The sequence below is a fragment of the Rhinatrema bivittatum genome, chromosome 4, assembly GCF_901001135.1.
Source record: "Rhinatrema bivittatum chromosome 4, aRhiBiv1.1, whole genome shotgun sequence".
Classification (NCBI taxonomy): Eukaryota; Metazoa; Chordata; class Amphibia; order Gymnophiona; family Rhinatrematidae; genus Rhinatrema; species Rhinatrema bivittatum.
In genome coordinates this window covers 147013490-147036561 of record NC_042618.1, presented here as the reverse complement: position 1 = coordinate 147036561, position 23072 = coordinate 147013490, and the positions used below count along the sequence as shown (strand labels likewise).

Below are 23072 nucleotides of genomic sequence, written 5' to 3'. Positions count from 1 at the left end.
TGCAGATAGGTGTGAAGGGTTCCTAGGAGAAACCCTTCAAAGGGGGGGAATGTAATAATAGCCAGCACAAGAGGTTTCAGAGCTGAGTAAAAACGAAATTTACTAGATTAACAGCCAGCACAGATGACATCATACTTAAGTAAACAAAACTTAACTAGGACTTATTCTCTGGAAATACCTGCAGGGGGGCATCTGTCCATAGTAACAGAGCACGTACACATGCATAAATTTATTAATTGACTATGAGATAATGGGCGGGCAAATGCAGACGCCTGTTGATTGGCTGAAGGTAATCCTATAAAATGCTATGCCCGCACGTTAGATCTTTGTGCAGGTTTGAGCGTACAACCCTTGCTTTGTATGTCTTGCTAATCCAAAGAAACCACGCATTTCTTTTATTAAAACCTCTCACTGATTAGATTCTTAAAGCTAGTCTCTACTAGTCTTATTCATTCCGAGGTTTTAAAACACAATTTTCCAGTCTCAGAAGGTCTTCCTGCAGTTTATCACAATCTGCTTGTGATTTAACTACTCTGAACAATTTTATATCATTTGCAAATTTGAGTACCTCACTCGTCTTTCTTTCCAGATCATTTATAAATATATTGAAAAGTACGGGTCCCAATATAGATCCCTGAGGCACTCCACTGCCCACTCCCTTCCACTGAGAAAATTGTCCATTTAATCCTACTCTGTTTCCTGTCTTTTAGCCAGTTTGTAATCCACAAAAGGACATCGCCACCTATCCCATGACTTTTTACTTTTCCTAGAAGCCTCTCATGAGGAACTTTGTCAAACGCCTTCTGAAAATCCAAATATACTACATCTACCGGTTCACCTTTATCTACATGTTTATTAACTCCTTCAAAAATGTGAAGCAGATTTGTGAGGCAAGACTTGCCTTGGGTAAAGCCATGCAGACTTTGTTCCATTAAACCATGTCTTTCTATATGTTCTGTGATTTTGATATTTAGAACACTTTACGCTATTTATCCTGGCACTGAAGTCAGGCTAACTGGTCTGTAGTTTCCCTGATCACCCCTGGAGCCCTTTTTAAATATTGGGGTTACATTAGCCACCCTCTAGTCTTCAGGTACAATGATGATTTTAATGATAGGTTACAAATTTTTACTTGCAAATACAAGGGGATCAAGATTTACGGGACACATTAGTAAGGATATTAGGGAATCAACAAATACAAACAATCTTACCCATTGGTCAAGTCCCATGTGAAAAATGTGTTTTGTGCACTCAAGCAAATTGCCCTTCCAGGTAAATCTGTTATCCATCATTTTCAAGGATACTTCACTTGTAATACTGTCGCGTATACAACTTGCTCTGTATGTCTATGTACAAAAATGTATATTGCCCATATTAAGAGATCAATTAAATCTCAAATGATCCAACATGTGAGTTGTATTAGAAGCGCCCATAGTGCAATATTGGATACAGTACAGTGTTGTCAACAAGGGGTAAATCAGGTTATATTTATATTTTAATGGAAATGATAGGTGTAAGGATGTGACAAATATTTGAGAAATAAACATACTAAATAATGAGACAAGATGACGAGCAAAACAGTTCAGTGCGAGATTAGTTGGAGATTTGGAAAATGTTTTATGCTTTTTATAAACAGTCAATTCTGAATGTGAATATAATGCATTACCTTATTGGTTTTTTACTGCCGTTCTGCGGTTTGAAGTTTACCCACTATATTTACACATTAAATTGGAAGAGAGCCCTGTCTAATGATCTCAGGTGATCTACAGATTGTCACTTTGATTTCACCAGAAGTATTCCCCTGATGAGTCCTATATATTAGGTGAAACAATGATCAGAGGGAGGTGGTTAGTGCAGTTAGTGTAGCTGGGTTCAGAAAAGGTTCGGATAAGTTCTTGGAGGAGGAGTCCATTAATGGCTATTAATCAATTATACTTAGGGAATAGCCACTGCTATTAATTGCATCAGTAGCATGGGTGGTTCTTAGTGTTTGGGTAATTGCCAGGTTCTTGTGGCCTGGTTTTGGCCTCTTTTGGAAACTGGATGCTGGGCTTGATGGACCCTTGGTCTGACCCAGCATGGCAATTTCTTACGAGACGGGTATTGACTAATGAAATATTACCAGGGTTTATAATAATTTTGAACAAAGGATTTATCATTTAGAATAAATGAAATTTAACAAGTTTGTAGTTTAATCTTTATTGAGTTTTAGAATTATCATCAAAAAGATTCTCTAGTATATGCCATGTACAATTATTACAAGGCCAAAACACAAATAGAGCATTCTAAATAATACATCTTGTAGCCCATATTATGAGGGGACATTCTGCACCATAATTTTAACCGAAAGATAGATAGCTGAGAAAAGAAAGAGAAGGAGAAATATTTAACAAAGTGCTTTAGTATATCCATATACATCACCTTGCTTATGAAATACAACACTACTAACCTGCCTCTTTATCACTGAAAAACCTAGCTAGTTGATCCTGGTCAAAGAAAATAGTTATCTTGAAACATAAGATGCTTGCAAGGATATTTGAAAAAGAAAGTAGCACCTATTGAGAGCACCCTCTACTTTAAAAGCAGAAATTGCCACCTCCTAGTAAGGGTTGCTGCTGAGATATCAGGAAAAATAGATACCTTTTGTCCACAAAAGACATTTTTACAGGGAAAATATTTCCAAAAAAGAACCTTTTCATCTCTTTCTAAACCAAAAGAGACTAACAAAATGACTCTGAGATATCTACTGAAGTTTCAAGAATGTTGAGGTACAAGGTTCACCGAGAATCAGCTATTCAAGGGCCCCCTCAACTTTATTTACTTTTAGGAACATAATATGCATTGGAAATCGGGGATGACTTATCTTCTGCATAGCCTAAAATCTGACATGCATACTTTTTTTTTTTTTTTTTTTTTTTTTTAATAACTCAGTTGAATATAAATGAGTAATTGGAAAACTTAAAAACCTTAGATTTTCCCCATGGTATAAATGCTCCATCTTTTCAAGATGATTCATAATAACCAAATTATCTTTGACAAGATTTGGCTTTTTATCTTGATTATCAGTAATAGACTATTTAACTTCTAAAAGTGCTTTCTCCATTTGTCCGATACTTGTATCATATTCTTGGTATTTTAACTAGAAAAAAATCTTTGGACAATTTTCCCACACATTCACTTAGCTGAAATAAAGATCTTTCAGATCTAGAAACAACCTTCCAGATGTCTAACAAAAAAAAATATTCTCAGAGGTCACACAACTAGGAGATATCAACGCCCCTCTAGTCATCCCCCTTCTCACCTTTCTGTCTGACACCAGAGGCAGGTTATCGGCAGTTGGTGTTGAGATTGAGCTCTTGGTATCCTCTAAAAAGAGCTAAGTAGGTGCATTCTCAGGAGTTGAAGAGCCAACTGGACTTACACCTGTACTTTGGGAAAGTTCAGTATAGCTCAAGATGTACTGGTTGTAGAGGTGAGGGGTTAAAGCCAGGGCTAAAGGAGGCTCCTGATGAAAATGAGCCCTCCCCAACATCGCCCATTGATACTGGGGGGTTAACATGAGTCACATGGCGATCCATGGGACCCAGAACAGGTGTCACTAGAATTGGTAATTTCTTTTTTGTTTTATTCCCTATAAAAGAATTGCAATTTGGGGAATAAATTAGGTCGAAGAAATTAGTTCTATAAGGGGCACGTCATCTTTGGGGACTCTCAAGTGCCTGGAGTCCCCAAAGATGACATCACTAGCCTCTTGTGGGGGAGGGAAGATCTCTCTCGCCAGCTCCATTCCCCGACAGACTGCCTCTCTCTCTCTCTCTCTCTCTCTTTGGTGTCCCAGTTCATGGTGCAGGCACGTCTTTTAAGATCCTAGAGTCCCCACAAATGATGTTATCAGCCGGTTTGGGGGCGGAGAGAGAATCTCTCTTGCTGGCTCCACTCCCTGATAGACTCTCCCCCCCCCCTTCTCTCTCTCTGGCATCCCCGAAATATAACAAGACTTTATCAAAGGAACAAAATTGTGGTGTGAAATGTTCATGGAAAAAGGGATATACTATTATTATTGATTGAAGTCCAACAAGGTTATTAGTCAAAGAAGTTAATATTAGCTCTTAGATCTGAGAAACTCCTTAGTAACAATGTATTGTGGCATTTAAATTTTTGTAAAACTCACATGTGTGTATATGGTGGTACTGAATTTAAGAGTGCAACATGAGTTTGTATTAAGCTACATGTAGAAGGATAATATAATTTCACTGGATGAATGATTGAATAGTGTGTTGAGCTCATAATGTGAATGTGTGTTTAGGAAATTAATATAATAGCAAGCGATTGATGTTGCGTTTTTTAATGTTTGAGTTTGTTAATTGATTCATTGATATTTGTAATGTCTTTTGTATATTTAATAACATAAATGTGACATTGGAGGAGATAGTCCTGAACACACATTTATAATGATTTATTGAGTACTCATATATAAGAAGTTATTCAAAGCCAGGTTGCATATTGTGTGTGTGTGTGTATGTATATGTGTGTGTTTGTGTATATAATATGCCAAAAGTTAACTAGTTAACCATTGAGCTCTTGCATACATTCTTGTTTTTTAGTATTGTGTAGGATTGATCTAATATATATTTGTGGCATTAATTTAATTTTTTTTCTTCAACCAGTCGGAAACCAAATCTATTTAATCGTGATCGACTTAAGCTTTTTCTGAAGCAACACTGTGAAGCACAAGATGGAGTGATGAAAATAAAGGTAATACCACATAGGAAAATATGGATGTGAGAGAAGAATAGTGTTGAGGATAACATTTGTGAGATTTATTTATTTATTTAAAAACTTTTCTATACAGTCATTCAGTTGGGTACCATCATAACGGTTTACAATAAGGCACAAATATTACTATTAGGAATAGCTCGAAAATTCTATCATTAAACATGTGCCAAGACTTTACGGTAACAAAGATCTTTATATATACTTAAAAGAGTGTGTTGTAATTTGCCGTATTTATAGAACCGGATTTAGAATAAAGATGATAAAAAATTAAAAATGGAGCAAGATACCCGGGTATAGTTGGGTATTGAGTTTGGGTGTTTTTGCCAGTCGCCATTTTATCCCTGTGTTCTACTCTCCTTTCTCTTTGTTGAACGCTTGTTTGAATAACCATGTTTTAAAATGTTTTCTGAAGGTTTTGATGTCTCTTTGCAAGCGGATCTCGACAGGCAATGGAGTTCCATAGCATAGGGCCTGCTAAGGAAAGTGCTCTCTCTCTTACCTTGGTTAGTTTGGCTGTTTTGATTGAGGGGATGGTCAGTAAAGCTTTATTAGCTGATCTTAGGTTTCTGTTTGGGACGTGTAGTGCTGTGTTTAGCCAATCAGCTTTATCATTATGTATTAATTTATGTATGGTACATAGTGTTTTATAATGTATTCTTTGCTTGATTGGTAACCAGTGTAATTCCATTAGGCTTTCAGTGATGTGTTCTCTTTTATTTTTACCAGTCAGAATTCTTGCAGCCGTGTTCTGCATTATTTGGAGTGGTCTAATCGTTGTGTATGGTAACCCAAGTAGGAGGGCGTTACAGTAGTCAGTGCTAGCGAAAATTAGAGCTTGTAGTACTGAGCGGAAGTTATTTGTTGTTAGTAGGGGTTTTAGTCTTCTGAGGGTCATGAGTTTTGCATATCCTTCCCTTACTTTTAAAGATATGTGATGTTTTAGGTTAAGTTCTGTGTCAATTATTACTCCGAGGTTTCTAACTTTCTCAGTTAGAACAATTTTTTGGTTGTCTTCAAGTGTGATGGGGTTTTGGACGATTTCAATGTTTTTGCGTTCCAGGAGTAAGAATTCTGTTTTATCGATGTTAATCACTAATTCCATCTGGTTTAGTAATTGCTTGATGAAATCCAGATACATGTTTGCTATGTTTAGTGTCTTTTCAATTGTATCGTCGATGGGTAGAATTATTTGGATATCATCAGCGTAGATGTAGTGTGAGATGTTCAGACCAGCCAGTAGGTGACATAGTGGTAGTAGGTATATGTTGAGTAGGATAGCTGATAAGGCTGATCCCTGTGGAACTCCAGTTTGAAGGTTTATTTTCTTTGACATTGTGTCTTTTATCTGTACTTGGTAGTATCTGTTTCCTAGGTATGATTGGAACCATTTGATTGTTTTGTTACTTAAGCCTATTTCTTCTAATCTGTTTAGTAGGATGTTATGGTTTACCGTCTACCGTACCGTAGATTTTTAAGAATCTGTTTGCCTATTGGGTTGTATTAGTTGGTTGATACTTTTAAGTTGATCCTTTAATAAAAAAAAAAATGTAGTATTTGAGGTTTTGCTATTCCACAGATCCCTTCCCCTGCCATTGGGTAGGTGAATAATAATTGACTTTGCTGTCACCTGATTTTCAGGTACCCAGCAGTGTAGAAGCAGCTTGCAGAGGACTAATATTCAAGGTGCACCTTCAAATTCTAGCTGAACATTTTTCCATTGCTTATTGCGGCGGTTACTACCCCTAACCAATTAGTCTTGATACTTCACTTTGATACAGCTCCAGCTCTGCTCTCTACATCAATAGCGGGGGTGGAAGGAAATTAGAATAAAAATGTTACCAATAAGGGCCCTGACCTCAGCAGTCAGAATAATAGATAAGTATGAGAAAAATAAATGTGAAAGCTTGCTGGGCAAGACTGGATGGGTCATTTGGTCTTCTTCTGCCGTCATTTCTATGTTTCTATTATAAGTAGCACAGGGCCAAATACCCTGTCCCTGAATTTTTTCACTTGACCGTTTATTTTTCCATTTATTTTTGATAGTTCTTTTGACTTCCATTGAACAGATTATTCAGTTATTTGCCCAAAGCTATATACTTCCAGAATTACAATTGATGCATTTTTACTAACTTGGGCTAAATGGTACCATGCAGTGGAAGAGTAGTCGAGTGATTAGAGCAGCAGGCTATGAATCAGGGTTCAAATCCTCCTACCACTTGTAACCTTGGGCAAATCACTTTACTCTCTATTTCCTCTCGTACAAACAGTTTGTAAGCCTTCTGGAGACAGGGAAATATCTATGATACTTGAATATAATCCACTTTGAAGTGGCTGACCAATCACAAAATGCAGAATATAAATAAAAAATTAAATTGTAATGGACAGAACTCAAAATAATACACCAGAAAAAAGGTGTATGTGATGGCCCATATCATTTTTGCTACTAAGTGTGAGCTTGCTGCTCATTGGAGAAAGGTTACAACACCCTCGATTCTGACATTAACTATGACTTTGGAGTATTTTTTTATATGGGGGAAATTAACTGCCCTTCATAAGGACTCACTTTATTTCTTTATGCATCTCTGGGACCCTTTTATAAAATGGAGCCAAAATACCCCTTAATTCAGTGGGTGTTTTGATTTTATTCTATCCATTCCATTACTATTATGCTGTGATACATGAAATTCTCCAAGGACAAGCAGGATGGATGTCCTCACACATGGGTGATATCAGAGCCCAGCATGGAAAACTTGTCACATTTTCTAGAATTTTGAGCCTCTTTGAGTATGCTAGGCATGCATTATACCACGCATTTGGAGGCCCCTTGGTTCTTTTTTTTTTTTTTTTTTCCTGCGGAGCCTCATTGTGACAAGATTCTCTCTCCTTTTCTAACTTGTTAGGAAGTTTTCTTTTCAGTGTTTTTTTTTTTTTCCACGATCAGTGTGGGGTCTCACCCAGTTCTTCCCTTATTGTCTTATCCAGGTCTTTTGCAGATGTTTCCTCTGGGCAGTGGTGCCTTCGGTGCCTGCCAGTCATCACATGCTACCACCATCTGTTTTGATTTTGCATCCCAATTATTTCATGTTGACATGTCCACGTCTGGGTTTAAGCAGTGCTCCCAGTGCTCGGGGACTGTGTCAATCATGACCACCCATGATCGATGTATCTTCTGCCTGGGGCATCGCACAATGTCCGGGTTTGCAGCAAGTGTGCCCAGATGACCCTTAAAGGGCATAAGATCCGGCTCAACAAGATGGAGCGACTCTTTAGGTTGGAGAAGACTTTTGAGAAGTCCTGGAGTCACACCTATGGATAATGAGCCATTGACATAGGCAGGACAATTGGTGGTTGCTAGGGATGCCGGAGACAGGCCATCGTCTGCCTACCCCAGGTCGAAGATGTCTGGTTCATCTTTAACTTTGGCACCAAGGAAGGTTCGATCCAAGCATAAAAGAAAGCCTAAGAAGCTTTGGCATCAACAGGTTCCTATTGATGCAGGGTGCTGGGCATGAGGATGCACCAGCTTCTGCTGTGATACCCCCTAATCATTCCCATGGTGAGGAGAGCCAGTCCTATATCGATACCTGGGGTACATGATGGTCTCCATCTGTTCCTATGCCCGCCATCTGTCTTCCTCTCTATTCCGAAGAGGATGTAGTTACACTTCCTGGGTCCAAGTCAGTCTTGGCATCAGTGCTGTTCGAGGAGGAGCTGGAGAGATGAAGGCAGCTGGATTTGGAGATTTGGCATTGTGGCACAGATGGCACCAAGACCAGCACCGTCCCTCCTCAAGCTGCTGTTTGAATCCTTGCATGTGCTTATTGGAGTGTTAATCTGTTCCCAGGGTTGCATCAACACCCAGCAGGCATCTGTGGTGTCACTGGCCAATCTGGTGCTTGGCCATAGTTCTTTGGAGGAAGCTTAGTCGGGGACTAGAACGACACTGGGGCCTGAGCTCCCATGGCCAGTTGAGTTGGTGCCTATACCACTGGCTGGAGGCACCATCCCCTCCTTCGGGTAGTGAGGACGAAGGCCTTTAGGACTCCTGTGGGGAGTGACTTCTCCGATGTTTCCTATGGTGCATTGGATAGTCTTTCCTTGGAAACATCTCCTCCTGACAACAGCAGGGAGTCTTCTCCGAAGATCTCTCCTTTGCAGGATTTGTCCAGATGATGGAGGCCATCCCATTTCAGTTCCAGACTGAGGAGGATACTTAACATAAAATGCTGGATATCATCCAGTACGTAGAGCCTCCCAAGGAGATCTTGGCAGTCACAGAGTGTACGAAATCCTTGAAGTTATTGATGAGGATGTGGGAACAACTCCTCTGTTCCTCTCATCAACAAGAAGGCAGAAACAATTTATCTTATCCAGAAGGCTCTCAGATTTGACAAACACCAGCACCCGGATGGTCAAGAACATGAACTCCTTGGCCCCTGCTCAAGAGGTACTCTTAACCAGTCAATCATCCAGCTAAGGAAAAAAAAATAGACTCTCAGTTTGCGAAGATGCACCGCCATAACAGTCAGTCATAGGAGTCGTGCTAGACACAGCTCAGGCCAAGGCTTTCCTGCTGCACCAGAGGGCCATCTCTTTGACCATTGTGGCAGAGTTTCAAAGTGAGCCAGCAGGTGTCAGCATGGCACATGTTGAGGCTGTTGGGCCACATGGCTGCAACATATATGTCGCTCCCTGTAGCTGGCGTAAGACTAGACCCTTGCCCATCATATTTAATTTGAATGCTCCTTGATGAAGTCCTTTTGACTTTGTTGAATTTGGTAAATACCTCTTTATGTGAAAAGGAAACAGGGCTGCAATAACCCCTGTTTTGAAGGATTCTCATATGGAAGTGGCCTGTAGTAATTCAAGGCCAGTATCCAACTTGCCATTTTGTTGTTAAGTTAATTGAAAAGGTGGTGACTAAGCAAATTTCAGCTTCTTGTGAAATTTTTGAAAAGTTAGATGTAGCACAAGGAAGTTTTTGATCTGGTGTAGTACTGAAACTATTATGATGGCCTTCTTAGACTACGTATTACTTCATTTTGATGTAAATGAAGGCTGTTGTCTCATGTTGTTGGACGTGTCGAGTGCATTTGATTTGGTAGATCACTCTGTTTTGATTGAGAGATACCTGCCCTTGCCATCACAAATTCCATGTATTAAAATGAAAATTTTCTTTTTTACAAGGAAGAGTACAAATGGTGGCTTTTCAGGGAGATACTTCAGAAGTTTTGTAAGGAGAGAGATATATCTATATATATTTTTTAGCACTGTTAGGAAAATTTATCCAGTCCTTTGGATTCATTCCTTATATCTATCCTGGTAATATACAACTTCTTGTCCCTTTAGATAAGGATTCTGTAGACTGTCTTCCTCATCAATAATCTCTTAAGAATGTGTGTTTGGTTAAAGCAGAATGATTTGGTTCTCAGTATTAATAAAACAGAACTATTACTTCTGGGGTCGGCCTGATGTCCATTATCAATTTTATTTGATAATCAGTTGCTGGTAACAGCACAGGACGTGAAATCTCTGGGGGTTATGTTGGACTTCCAGTTAACCATTGATAGTCAGATCTCAGCTGCAGCAGAGAGGGTATATTTGGGTTTAAAATTGAGGCAGCTGAAACCTTTTTTGGATATGGATGCTTTGAAGGATATCACTTATGCTTTAGTTATGACTATTTCAATATCTGTGACATCAATAACTGTTGCAAGGTAATTATTATGTAATGATTTTTCATGTATGCTATGACCTTTGTTACTTATGACGCTATTGTGCATGTTTTAATTCTTGTGAACCGTTAAGATGGATAGACTACTACCCCTAGTGCGGTATATAAAAACTTTTAAATAAATAAATAAATGTCTTAGTTTGACTACTGCAATGCAGTACGTTTGGGGCTGCCAGATAAAGCTATTCATTTACAGAATGCGGCTGCAAGGTTGCTAACTGGCAGCCCTTGACAAGTACCCGTAGCACCTTTGTTATTGCATTTACATAGGCTACCAATTTCTTTATGCTATCAGTTTAAATGTCTGGTATTTAGCTTTTAAAATCTGGCGAGGTAATTTGCCACCACATTTGAGAGAGAGGATAGGTTGGTATAAGAACAGATGGGCCATTTGACCTAATCAGAAAACTGTTTATGGCTTCCAGGGGCGAAAGCTTTTAGCCATCTACAGCTTCAAAATAGAGCCTTTCTGTGGCTTTTCACTGCTTATAGAATTCTCTTCCATCTTCATTAAGAGAAGTAGTCAATCTTTTGGGGTTTAGAAAAGGACTCAAAACATGGTTAATATCCTATAAGATTGCTTGATAATGATGGATGTGGAACAGGGTAAAATTTATTCAGTGTTTAGCTATGGCCAGGTTTTAATATTGTGGTATCTGTTACTAATTTAGGTGATATTTTTGTTTGGTTTTATCGTACTGTTGTGTTTTATTGTATATGTATTTTGGGTTTTATTTATATATATATATATATATATATATATATATATATATATATATGTATGTATTTTGGGCTTTGTGTTTTATATATGTGTGTGTTTTATAGATGTGTGTGTGTGTGTATACCACTGATTTCATTTCATTTCACTTCTGTATCACTTTCCAAATAAAATCACCCAAAGTTATATACAAGCATAACATTATATATACAGTATATATTAAATCAGTTGTCCAGTGTAAAGGAAAACTGTCCCAAGTTCCTGCCAAAGCACCCAGGATATACAGGGCTTCTGAATTACATAAATTTAGTTTGAAATCCAAGATCTACATTTTGGTACTACTCGACATATCCGCAGCTTTCGAGACTCTAAATCATGACATTCTTCTATCCAACTTGACACAAATAGGCTTTAACAGATCAGTGTTTCAATGGTTCTCTTCCTGTATATCAGACCATCCTCAAAGAATCATAAATGGAAACTCAAAATCTGAATGGTGTACCACAAGGATCATCCCTCTCTGCGCTCCTTTTTAACATCTATCTCTTACCGTTGTGTCACCTCTTAGCTGGACTTAACCTAAACTTCAAAATCTACGCAGATGACATCCAATTCATTATTCCATTCTCCGAATCCTGGTCAAAAACTTTTTTTCTTTACTTCAACTCTACCTAACAACAATACAAATCTGGCTCTCCCATAACAGACTAAAATTGAACGCCTCAAAAACAGAGTTAATTTTTCTATCTACAGTACCGGACTCAATTCAGCAACCACCCAAACATTTCATATTCGAAGGACAAGCAATACCAATTAAATCATACGCAAAAAACTTAGGCATGCTCATTGATTCCAGACTATCTATGACCAATAACATATCAGCCGTAGTAAAGAAATCTTTTTTTTTTTAAACTACAAATGCTAAAAAAACGAAAATCCCTATTTCCGGCAGATTTTCGTTCAGTCACACAGGCTTTAATCTTAACAAACCTAGACCATTGCAATTCTCTATATTTAGGGCTACCCACATCAAGACATCCATCCCCTACAACTTGTCCAAAACGCTACAGCTCGGATTCTATTTAATCTATCTCGTAGGGAACACATCACACCTGTTTTGCAGCATCTTCATTGGCTACCGGTATCTTACTGCATCACTTACAAAATTCTTACAATTATCCATAATCTACGATACAACTCTAACTCAGTTTGTCTTTGTTCCCTATTAAGAATACACAAAGCTACCAGATAGCTCCGTTCTATGGATAAATGCATTCTAGAAGTACCATCTGTAAAAATTGCAAGTTTGGCATTAACTCGCAAACGAGCTTTCTCCGTTGCAGGTCCAATTCTTTGGAACTTTATTCCTGAACAAATTCGACTAACTGCAAGTAGCAAAGAATTTAAGAAATCTTTAAAATCTTTATACCACCGCCTATAATATCTATTAACCATAAAAACCCATTCCAACAGGAAATTTTTCATCATATTTATCTCAAATAGCTATATATGGTTGAATTATGATGCATTGTAAATGAGATGTAATTTTATGATTTGCTTGTTTTGTCTTTTAACTGTGAATGTTTTATTGTAAACCACCTAGACGGTCAGGTTACTGCCAATTCGCGGTATATAAAAGCTTTTAAATAAATAAAAAATAAATCTTCCCATAGGAATCAAATAAATCAAGGACTAAGGGGCGATATGTTGTAGCTTTTGGGACCAGTAAAAGAATGTCATCTGTGAATAGCAGGGCTTTGAGTCTAACCGCCCCCTCATTGCCATAATATGAAAGCAACGATTTTAGTTTATAGGCCATTGGTTCCATAGATAAGAAACAGCAATGGGAATAATGAATACTCCTGCCTAGTTTCTCCATACAGTGCAAAAGGTTCAGATAACATGCAGTTTGTCCAGATCTTAGCTACTGGATTAGAATACAAAACCTTAATATATCAAGCTTTCTCACAGGACAAGCAGGATGGTAGTCCTCACATATGGGTGACATCAGGATGGAGCCCAATAACTGAAAACTTCTGTCAAAGTTTCCAGAACTTTGACTGGCCCCTACTGGGTATGCCCAGCATGGCACTAACCCTGCAGCCAGCAGGGGTCCCCCTTCAGTCTTCTTTTTTCCGCGCAGCAGTAGCCTCACGGTAAAGGAGCTCTGAAGAGATTCCTGACAGGAATTTTCCTCACGGAATTATTAAAAGTTAAAATTGCCCCACAGGGGTCCCTCCTCTAACTTTCTCTGACCGCAGCACTCCGGTAAGTTTTTACCTGTTTTTCCGTTGATTACCGTCGAGTTTGGCCCCCGTGGCCTACTGGCCGTCGACCGTACCGTGGCTCGATTTTTTTCAATGTCCATGGCGTCGGGGTTCCGTCGGTGCCTGGACTGTACTTGCACCATGTCTCTCACAGACCCCCATAAAGTCTGTGTAATGTGTCTAGGCCGTGAGCATGATGTCCTGACTTGCACCAAATGTGCCCTTATGACACCAAAAGGTCGCAAGGCCAGAATGGAGAAGATGGAACTCCTCTTCCGTGCTCAAACCCTGACTCAGTCCATTGCATCGACGTCGTCAGAACCGGCATCGTTCACCGACTAGTGACCGACCGCCATCGACGACTTCACGGCCATGGACACCCTCTACTCCCCTTCAGGATCGAAGGGAGATACATCGCCATCGACACCGTAAGACTCGGACCATCGAGGGAGCGAAATAATCTACCTCGCCATCGTCTGAGCCACTGTCGAAGAAGCCCCGTCCAGGAAAGGCACTGTCCATTCCTGTGACCGCGTCACCGAGGCAACCCTCACCCGATCGGGGTTCGGGAGCTGCGACTCTGCCTGTAAAGGTGGTCCCTCCGGCTATGCCTCTGCCGCCGCCTTCTGTTCCGGAACCGGGGCTGCTTGCTCCAGGTCTCCGAGAAGAACTGGACTGGCTGGTTCAGGAGGCAATCGACAAGGCGATACGTCTTCAGGTTCCTCTGGCACCGACTGTGGGGAACCCATCATCGACCCGATTCCGGCAGCGCTGGCACCGCTGCTATCCAGGATGGAGGCGCTGATGGCCGCCTTTCCACCGATGGATCCCGGGTCTCCGATGGCGCTGATGCCCTCCCCGTTGACAGCATTATCAGGAGGAGAAACACCGTTCCGCATCCCTCCATCGGGAGTTTTGCCTCAGCCATTGATGCCAATATGTCCCTCACCGATTCATTAATCGGTGCCGATACGACTGTCGGCGCCACCGAGTCGTCCTCGATGCCTGCACCGGTGCCTTCGATGTCTTCATTGGTGCCTCCGGTAATTCCTCTGATTCTTTCGGAGCCTAGACCGGGACCCTCAGGTATCCAACCTCCTCTACTTCCTAGAGGGAAGTCTGCTGATCCTTATGATACTTGGGGTGATGATACCTCATCAGACACCGATGACTTACCTTCACCACCTTCACCCACTGAGAGTAGAAAGCGTTCTCTTCCAGAGGACCTTTCATTTATAAATTTTGTGAAGGAACTGTCTGAATTGGTTCCTTTTCAACTACAGATGGAACAAGATGATAGGCACCAGATGATGGAGTTATTCCAATTCCTGGATGCCCCCAAGGTGATCACCTCTATTCCCATCCATCAGGTCCTTCTCGATCTCCTCAAAAAGAACTGGGAAAATCCTGGATCAATTGCTCCAGTACACAGAAAGGCTGACACCACTTATTTAGTTCAGTCAGCCCCAGGCTTTCAAAAATCACAACTTGATCACCACTCGGATGTGGTAGAGTCTGCACAAAACAGGGCAAAAAGGTCAAAACCTCACTCGTCTACCCCTCCTGGTAAGGAACAGAAAATCCTGGATAACATTGGTTGACGAGTATTCCAAGGGGCCATGCTCATCTCCCAAATTGCTGCCTATCAGCTTTATATGACCCAATATAACAGGGTCATCTTTAAGTAAATACAGGACTTTTCAGATTCCCTGCCTCAGCAATTCCAAGACCAACTACAAACCCTTGTAAGCAAAGGTTTTGAGGCAGGCAAGCATGAGATCAGAACATTGTATGACATTTTTGACACCTCTACCAGAGTGTCTGCAGCGGCTATTTCGGCGAGACGGTGGGCCTGGCTCAAGTCTTCTGACCTTCGCCCAGAAGTACAAGACCGGTTGTCCAACCTACCGTGTGTAGGAGATAATCTGTTCGGTGAACAGATCCAATGCACGGTGGCTGAATTAAAAGACCATCATGAGACCCTAAAACAGCTCTCTTCAATGCCTTCAGACTTCTCAAAGCAGCCCTTTAGAAAGGACTCTTCTACCGTCCAATGAAGTCCTACCCGCCACCAGTCAGATCCCGTGCTAAGAGACCTTATCAAAAACCTCAGTCTTGCCAAACCCAAAAACAAAAACCACAAGCAGCTCCCCAGCTTCAGGTTTTAACTTCTGCTTGGAGAGCAGCAGCCAGATTCCTCTGTCGCACATACCAGTGGGAGGTCAACTGTGCCACTTTCACAACATGTGGCATTCAGTCACAACTGACCAATGGGTATTGGCAATCATTGCTCAGGGTTACCATCTGAACTTTCTTGCCCTACCACGGGACTCCCCACCTCTACAGACGTGGAGAACATCCGATCACTCCATTCTACTGGATCAAGAGGTCTCCCTCCTCCTCCAGTCGAGCAATAGAACCCGTTCCACACTCTCAGCAAAGCCTAGGGTTCTATTCCCGGGGTGTTCGTCCAATTCTGGACCTACGTGCTCTCAACAAGTACCTCCAGCGGGAAAAGTTCAAGATGGTAACCTTGGGATCGCTTCTACCTCTTCTACAAAGAGGAGACTGACTCTGCTCTCTCAACCTCCAGGACGCATACACCCATATTGCGATAAGTCCAGCTCATCGCAAGTACCTGAGGTTTTTACTAGGCCCCAAGCACTATCAATACAGAGTGCTTCCGTTCGGCCTAGCATCTGCACTACGAGTCTTTACAAAATGCCTCGTAGTCATTGCAGCTTTCCTCAGGAAACAAGGTGTTTACGTCTACCCCTATCTGGACGACAGATTAATCAGGGCTCAGTCTCAGCAAGCTACTCTGTCGTCCCTCAGTCTAACCCTACACACTCTAATTTCGTTAGGATTTTTTGTAATTGACGAGAAATCCTATTTAGTCCCATCTCAAACCTTGTTGTTCATTGGGGCAGACTTGGACACCTTGCAGGCAAAGGCTTTCCTGCCTCGACAACGAGCACTAACTCTCGTGTCTCTCGCTCACTAGCTGCAGTCTCAGCACGCTGCAACCACTCGCCAATTTCTCGTCCTTCTGGGACACATGGCGTCCTCAGTCCATGTCACACTAATGGCCCGCTTAGCCATGAGACTCATGCACTGGACTCTGAGGTCTCAATGGATTCAAGCTATTCAGCCTCTGTTGGCCATTGTCCACATCACTGACTCACTCAGTCTGTGTCTCACCTGGTGGAAAAATCAAACCAATCTCCTCCAGGGATTGCCCTTTCAGACTCCGAATCCTCAAGTCATTCTCACCACCGATGCTTCCAACCTCGGGTGGGGAGATCATGTAGCCGATCTACAGACACAAGGCTCTTCGTCTCCAGAGGAAGCCAAACATCAAATAAATTTCCTGGAGCTTTGAGCAATATGATATGATCTCAGGCTTTTTCAGGATCCCCTGTCAAATCAGGTTATCCTAATTCAGACTGACAACCAGGTGGTACATCAACAAACAGGGAGGCACAGGCTCCTTCCTTCTGTGTCAGGAAGCTGCGCAGATATGGGTGGAAGCCCTCTCCTATTCGATGTACCTCAGGGCCACCTACTTGACAGGTGTGGACAATGTGCTAGCAGACAAGCTGAGTCGTGTCTTTCAACCGCACGAGTGGTCACTCAACACCTCGGTAGCGAACTCCATCTTCCAACAATGGGGATATCCTCAACTAGACCTCTTTGCGTCCCCTCATAAACACACAGTGGACAATTAACTGCTCTCTCATTCACAGCGAACTCTCTCAGCCCAGAGACACATTCTCCCTCTCATGGGCAACCGGTCTGCTTTATGCATTCCCTCAACTTCCTCTTCTCTCGAAGACTCTCGTGAAGTTATGTCAGGACAAGGGAACAATGATCCTGATAACACCTCACTGGCCACGCCAAGTGTGGTTTCCCATACTTCAGGATCTCTCCATCCGCAGGCACATTCCCTTGGGAAAGGACCCGCTTCTAATCACTCAAAACAACGGGTGCCTACGCCATCCCAATCTTCAAGGCTTGTCCCTGACTGTATGGATGTTGAAAGGTTTATCCTTCAGCCACTTAACCTTTCCGATCCAGTTTCCTGTGTCTTGATTGCTTCATGGAAGCCTTCCACGAGAAAATCTTACTCTTATAAATGGAAAAGGTTTACATCATGGTGCTCTTCTCAGTCCCTTGATCCCTTTTCCTGTCCAATCCCGAAGTTTTGGGAGGACTATCTCTGGCATCTGTCAGTCAGATCTAAAGACATCTTCCATAAGAATGCATGTCAGTGCGGTGGCTGCCTTCCATAAAGGTGTCGGGGATGTCCCTATATCAGTTCAACCCCTTGTAACACGCTTTTTGAAAGGCTTCTCCATATCAAGCCCCCATTACGTCCTCCGGCCCCTTCTTGGGACCTTAAACTGGTTCTCGATTGGCTCATGAAACCACCATTTGAGTCTCTTCACTCCTGTGACCTAGAATATCTCAGGTGGAAAGTGATTTTCCTTTTGGCTATCACTTCAGCTCGCAGGGTTAGTGAGTTACAGGCCCTAGTTACCTATCCACCTTACACTAAACTCCTGCAGGACCGGGCAGTACTCCGCACTCACCCTAAATTTTTACCTAAGATAGTTTTGGAGTTTCACATTAATCAATCCATCATACTACCTACCTTTTTTCCCAGGCCCCATTCCAATCCAGGGGAACAGGCTCTGCATACCCTTGACTGTAAAAGGGCTCTAGTTTTTTATCTAAACAGTACAGTTGCCCGCAGGAAGAGCACTCAATTGTTCGTCTCTTTCCACCCTAATAAATTAGGGCAACCTGTGGGTAAGCAGACTCTCCTCCTGGTTGGCAGACTGCATATCCTTTTTCTATCAGCAAGCAGGCATTCCTTTTCAAGACCGTGTCAAATCACACTCTCTGAGGGCCATGGTGACTTCAGTAGCACACCTGCGATTGGTGCTGCTTCCTGACATTTGCAGGGCTGCCACCTGGAGTTCTCTCCATACCTTTGCAGCCCACTATTTCTTGGACAAAGCTGGAAGACAAAATTCCATCTTCGGCCAGTCTGTCCTGCATAACCTGTTTCCAGCGTGACGTACCAACACCCTTCCGCCTGTCCGGTGGGGTTCAGGATGCCCTCTACCAAATTCCACCCCAGTTGTTGTGCCTGTTGCATGCCATTGGGTACATTTGGTGTATGTTCGGACATCCTCAGCTCGGTACTCACCCATATGTCCCTACAAGACCGATGGAGGACACCTAAAACAGGAGCTGGGAGAAGGGGCTGCGCGGTCGGCGCATGAGCCCGTCTGGGTAAGGCCCATTATTTCTCGCACCTACCTCCGAGGGCCCCACACTGACCACGTGTCTTCCTGCAGCCCGTCTGCTTCGCTAGATCCGCTCTCCGACACGATCGGAGTCCTCCTCCCCCTCACTGGGCGCGCCGATGACATCTTCCCCGCGCGACTAAAAGGGGATTTAAATGCAGGAACCACTCACAGGCGCCGCGCGCCGAAGGAGCACGACAAAGGGGCCAGGCCCCTTTGTTCATCCCTTCGTTGTGCCCCGAAGTGTAGTACCTCATATAAAAAAGAAACAAAAAAAAAAACCCCTCGCAACTCAAGTAATCATTGAGTAGTTTTTCCAGCTTACCAACAAACCTGCACTCCTCCTGCCTCTGCCTATTTTGGTCCAGCGCTCATCCTTCCAGGCTCCGGCACTCATCCAGCGCTCATCCTTCCAGGCTCCGGCGCTCATCCAGCGCTCATCCTTCCAGGCTCTGGCGCTGATCCAGCGCTCATCTTTCCACGTCCGGCGCTCATCCTTCCAGGCTCCGGCACTCATCCAGCGCTCATCCTTCCAGGCTCCGGCACTCATCCGGCGCTCATCCTTCCACATCCGGCACTCATCCAGTGCTCATCCTTCCAGGCTCCAGCACTTATCGAGGATTCAGCACTCTTTCAAACCACATCAAACTTTCCAGCCAAACCAACCCCCAGCACCTGCTCAATCCTCATCAAACACCTAATCCAACCAGCCTCCAGCACTCATCCTAAAAGTCTTCTACACTCTTCAATCCAGCCCCAAACACCAATCAAACCTCTCCATCCATTGCTCATCAACCGCATCAACCTCTTCTCTGAAACTACTAATCAGTTCTCTAATAACCATCTAACCAGTTATTACAATCTTCAATGCCTATTGGTCTCCCAATACCAATTCTCCAACAAAGGTCCATTTTCATAGGAAAACCTTCAATGATTTCCCGTCCACCTACCTACAAATCCCTCATCCCCATCACGATTTCCCCTCTTACACAGATGCTAGGCCTAGCTCTTTTCTCTTTGATTTTATTCAACGCCCAATCTCTTACCAAAAAAACACTAATACTCAATTACCTTCTTCTGGACACTAATCCTGACCTCTGCGCAATAACTGAAACATGGCTTAAACATACGGACACCGCACTAATAAACCAACTTCCAACTGAAACCCACGATTTCTTCTCTATTCCCAGACAGAAAAAAAGGGGTGGGGGTATTCTCCTTGCAGCCAAAAAAGAGCTGAGACTTACTCAATTCCCAATTTACTCTCCTACAAAGATTGAAGCCGGCTTCTTCAAATCTGACCTTCTGCAAATCATTCTAGTTTATGCCCCCCCCAGGACTTCTGGACTCAGATGCCTCTCCCATGCTAGAATTAAAAGCGACTCACCTAAACCTTGAGTCTCCAGCCATTATACTGGGAGATTTTAACTTACATGTTGACGACCCATCTCCCTCAAACTGCAAAACATTCCTAAACGCCATGACTGCCATGGGATTCAAGCAGATAATCAACAATCCCACCCACAGAGCAGGTCACACTTTGGATCTCATTTTTGTAAACTCAGGCATCTCACACTCAGCACCACCCACATGCAAATCAGTCCCCTGGTCAGACCACGCATTAATCTCTACCATATTTTCGCTGGCACAATCGAGTAACAAACACGATCCTCAACCTCAATTTACCTACAGAAAACTTTGCTCATCCGATGAACTACACAAACACCTTGTCCTAGAACTCCCTCACATAGACATCTCTACTCCCAACTCAACTCTCCACTCCTGGTCCAACATCACAGTATCGGCAGCAAACAAACTCTGTCCACTGGCAACAAAAAAACCGAAACACAACGTCTCCAAAAGACAACCCTGGTTTAACGAAGAACTTCAAAAACTCAAACACTCCCTTCGACAAAAAGAAAGTAAATGGCGTAAAGCACCATCACCGACCTCCCTCTCGGCTTACAAACTTGCACTCCACCTATATAAGAGTGCTACATTAAAAACAAAAAGGGACTACTACGCTCACAAGATCCATCACCTCATCTTCGATTCAAAAGCCCTTTTTACTTACGTTTCGAATTTAACTCAAGTCAACCCACCGGACATCCCACTCAACCAAGCGCACGAAAAAGCAGAGGAGTTAGCCATCTTCTTCAGTAACAAAACCAACCTGCAATCACAGCTGAAACATAATACCTTAGTGCCTTCCATCGCATACCTCCATCCCTGCAAAGGCTTTTCTATACAAGCCTTTGAACCTATCGTAACATCAGAGACCCAATCAGTATTGAAGAGAATGAAACCCTCCTCCCACCCATTCGACCATATTCCTTCCAAACAACTGCTGCTAATACCAGATACCATCTCCAAAGCCCTGACTGACATTATCAATTGTTCCTTAGCCCAAGGAATCTATCCAGACGACCTGAAAATTGCCTCCATCAAACCACTCTTAAAAATAACCTAATTTAAATCTCAAAGACCTTTCCAACTTTCGCCCAATCTCCAACCTCCCTTTCATAGCTAAGGTAATGGAAAAATTAGTTAACGCCAGATTATCAGACTACCTCGAAGACCACAATTTATTATTCCCTACTCAATATGGCTTCCGAAAATCTTTTAGTACCGAATCACTTCTCTCATATCCTTAACAGATTACCTCATCGTGGGCCTCAATAAAGGTCATGCCTACCTACTGATACTCCTCGACCTATCGGCTGCCTTTGATACTGTTAATCACTCCCTCCTCCTAAATCAACTAGCGAACATTGGAATAACAGGCTCTGCACTTGCCTGGTTCAAATCATTCCTAGGAAACAGAGGATACAAGGTCAAAATACACAACAAAGAATCTGTTTTATCCTTCCACCCTAGGAGTTCCGCAGGGCTCCTCCCTTTCTCCCACGCTCTTTAACATTTACCTTCTCCCCCTATGTCAACTATTAACCAAACTGAACCTCAAATACTTTCTATATGCGGATGATGTCCAGATCGTCATCCCCATCAAAGAATCCCTCACAAAAACTATTAAATTCTGGGAAAATTGCCTGCTAAAAATTGACAACCTCCTCTCCAGCCTAAATCTAATCCTAAATTCTTCAAAAACCGAACTTCTTCTAATTTCCCCTGAAAACAGTATCCTCACTTCAAATCCACCAATCGGCTTTCAAACATCACAAGTAAGAGACCTAGGAGCTATCATTGACAATCGGCTAAATCTAAAATCTTTTATTAATCAAACTACCAAGGACTGCTTTCATAAACTTCACGTCTTAAAAAGAATTAAACCACTTTTCCACTCCCACGACTACAGAACAGTCTTGCAATCAATAATCTTCTCTAAGTTAGATTATTGCAACTCCATTCTATTAGGTCTCCCGTCTTCTCACACTAAACCCCTCCAGATGGTTCAGAACACGGCGGCCAGAATACTGACAAACACAAGAAAAAGAGACCACATATCTCCTATTCTCAAAGACTTGCACTGGCTGCCAGTTCATTATAGAATCTTATATAAGTCCATTACCACCATCTACAAAGCTATCCATCAACTCTCTCCGCTTAACCTTCAAATCCCATTTAAAAAACATACCTCCGCCAGACCGATCAGAGAGTCCTACAGAGATTCACTACAAGTTCCTCCTTCCAAAACCTTTCAGCACATAACTCTGAGACAGGGCATTCTCCACAGCAGGACCTACTCTGTGGAACTCCATTCCACCAGAACTGAGACAGGAACCCTGTCTTCCAACATTCAGGAAAAGACTTAAAACCTGGTTATTTATGAAAGCCTTTCCAGACACCAACTGAACCTTAATTCACCTTAATCAAATCTGACCACCCAACAGGGTAATCAAAAACTTTGCCAGATTTGGCATTTTTTCTTTTTCTCTGTTAAATTACTATCATCTCTTCACCATTCCAAGTTGTATTACGCCCCTGTTTTATTGTAACTGCTACTTTTTCTTTTAGCACCTGTTAATGTTATTATTATTTTTCCTTCTGGCACACCTTGTTAATTGTAAACCGGCATGATGCGATTCCATCGCAAATGCCGGTATAGAAAAAACTCAAATAAATAAATAATAAATAAATGTTAGGACTACCATCCTGCTTGTCCTGTGAGAAAGCAAATGTTGCTTACCTGTAACAGGTGTTCTCACAGGACAGCAGGATGTTAGTCCTCATGAAACCCGCCTGCCGCCCCACTGTGTTGGGTTCATAACGTTTTGTTGTTTTATTTTTTGGCACTGCCTGTA

At 42.2% G+C, this 23072-nt stretch overlaps 1 protein-coding gene across 2 annotated transcripts in view; it reads left to right on the top strand.

Annotated features, from left to right (window-relative positions):
- The window catches only part of BAZ1A (bromodomain adjacent to zinc finger domain 1A), a 514327-nt gene that overhangs the window by 72271 nt on the left and 418984 nt on the right, over positions 1-23072 (top strand). Inside the window, exons 6-7 of one of the 2 annotated variants that reach the window (XM_029598945.1) lie at positions 4668-4755; positions 17790-17812. In XM_029598945.1, coding sequence (XP_029454805.1) covers positions 4668-4755; positions 17790-17812 — 111 coding nt within the window. Of the gene's footprint in view, positions 1-4667; positions 4756-17789; positions 17813-23072 lie in introns of those variants that run through there. The other variant, XM_029598944.1, reaches the window with a different exon arrangement.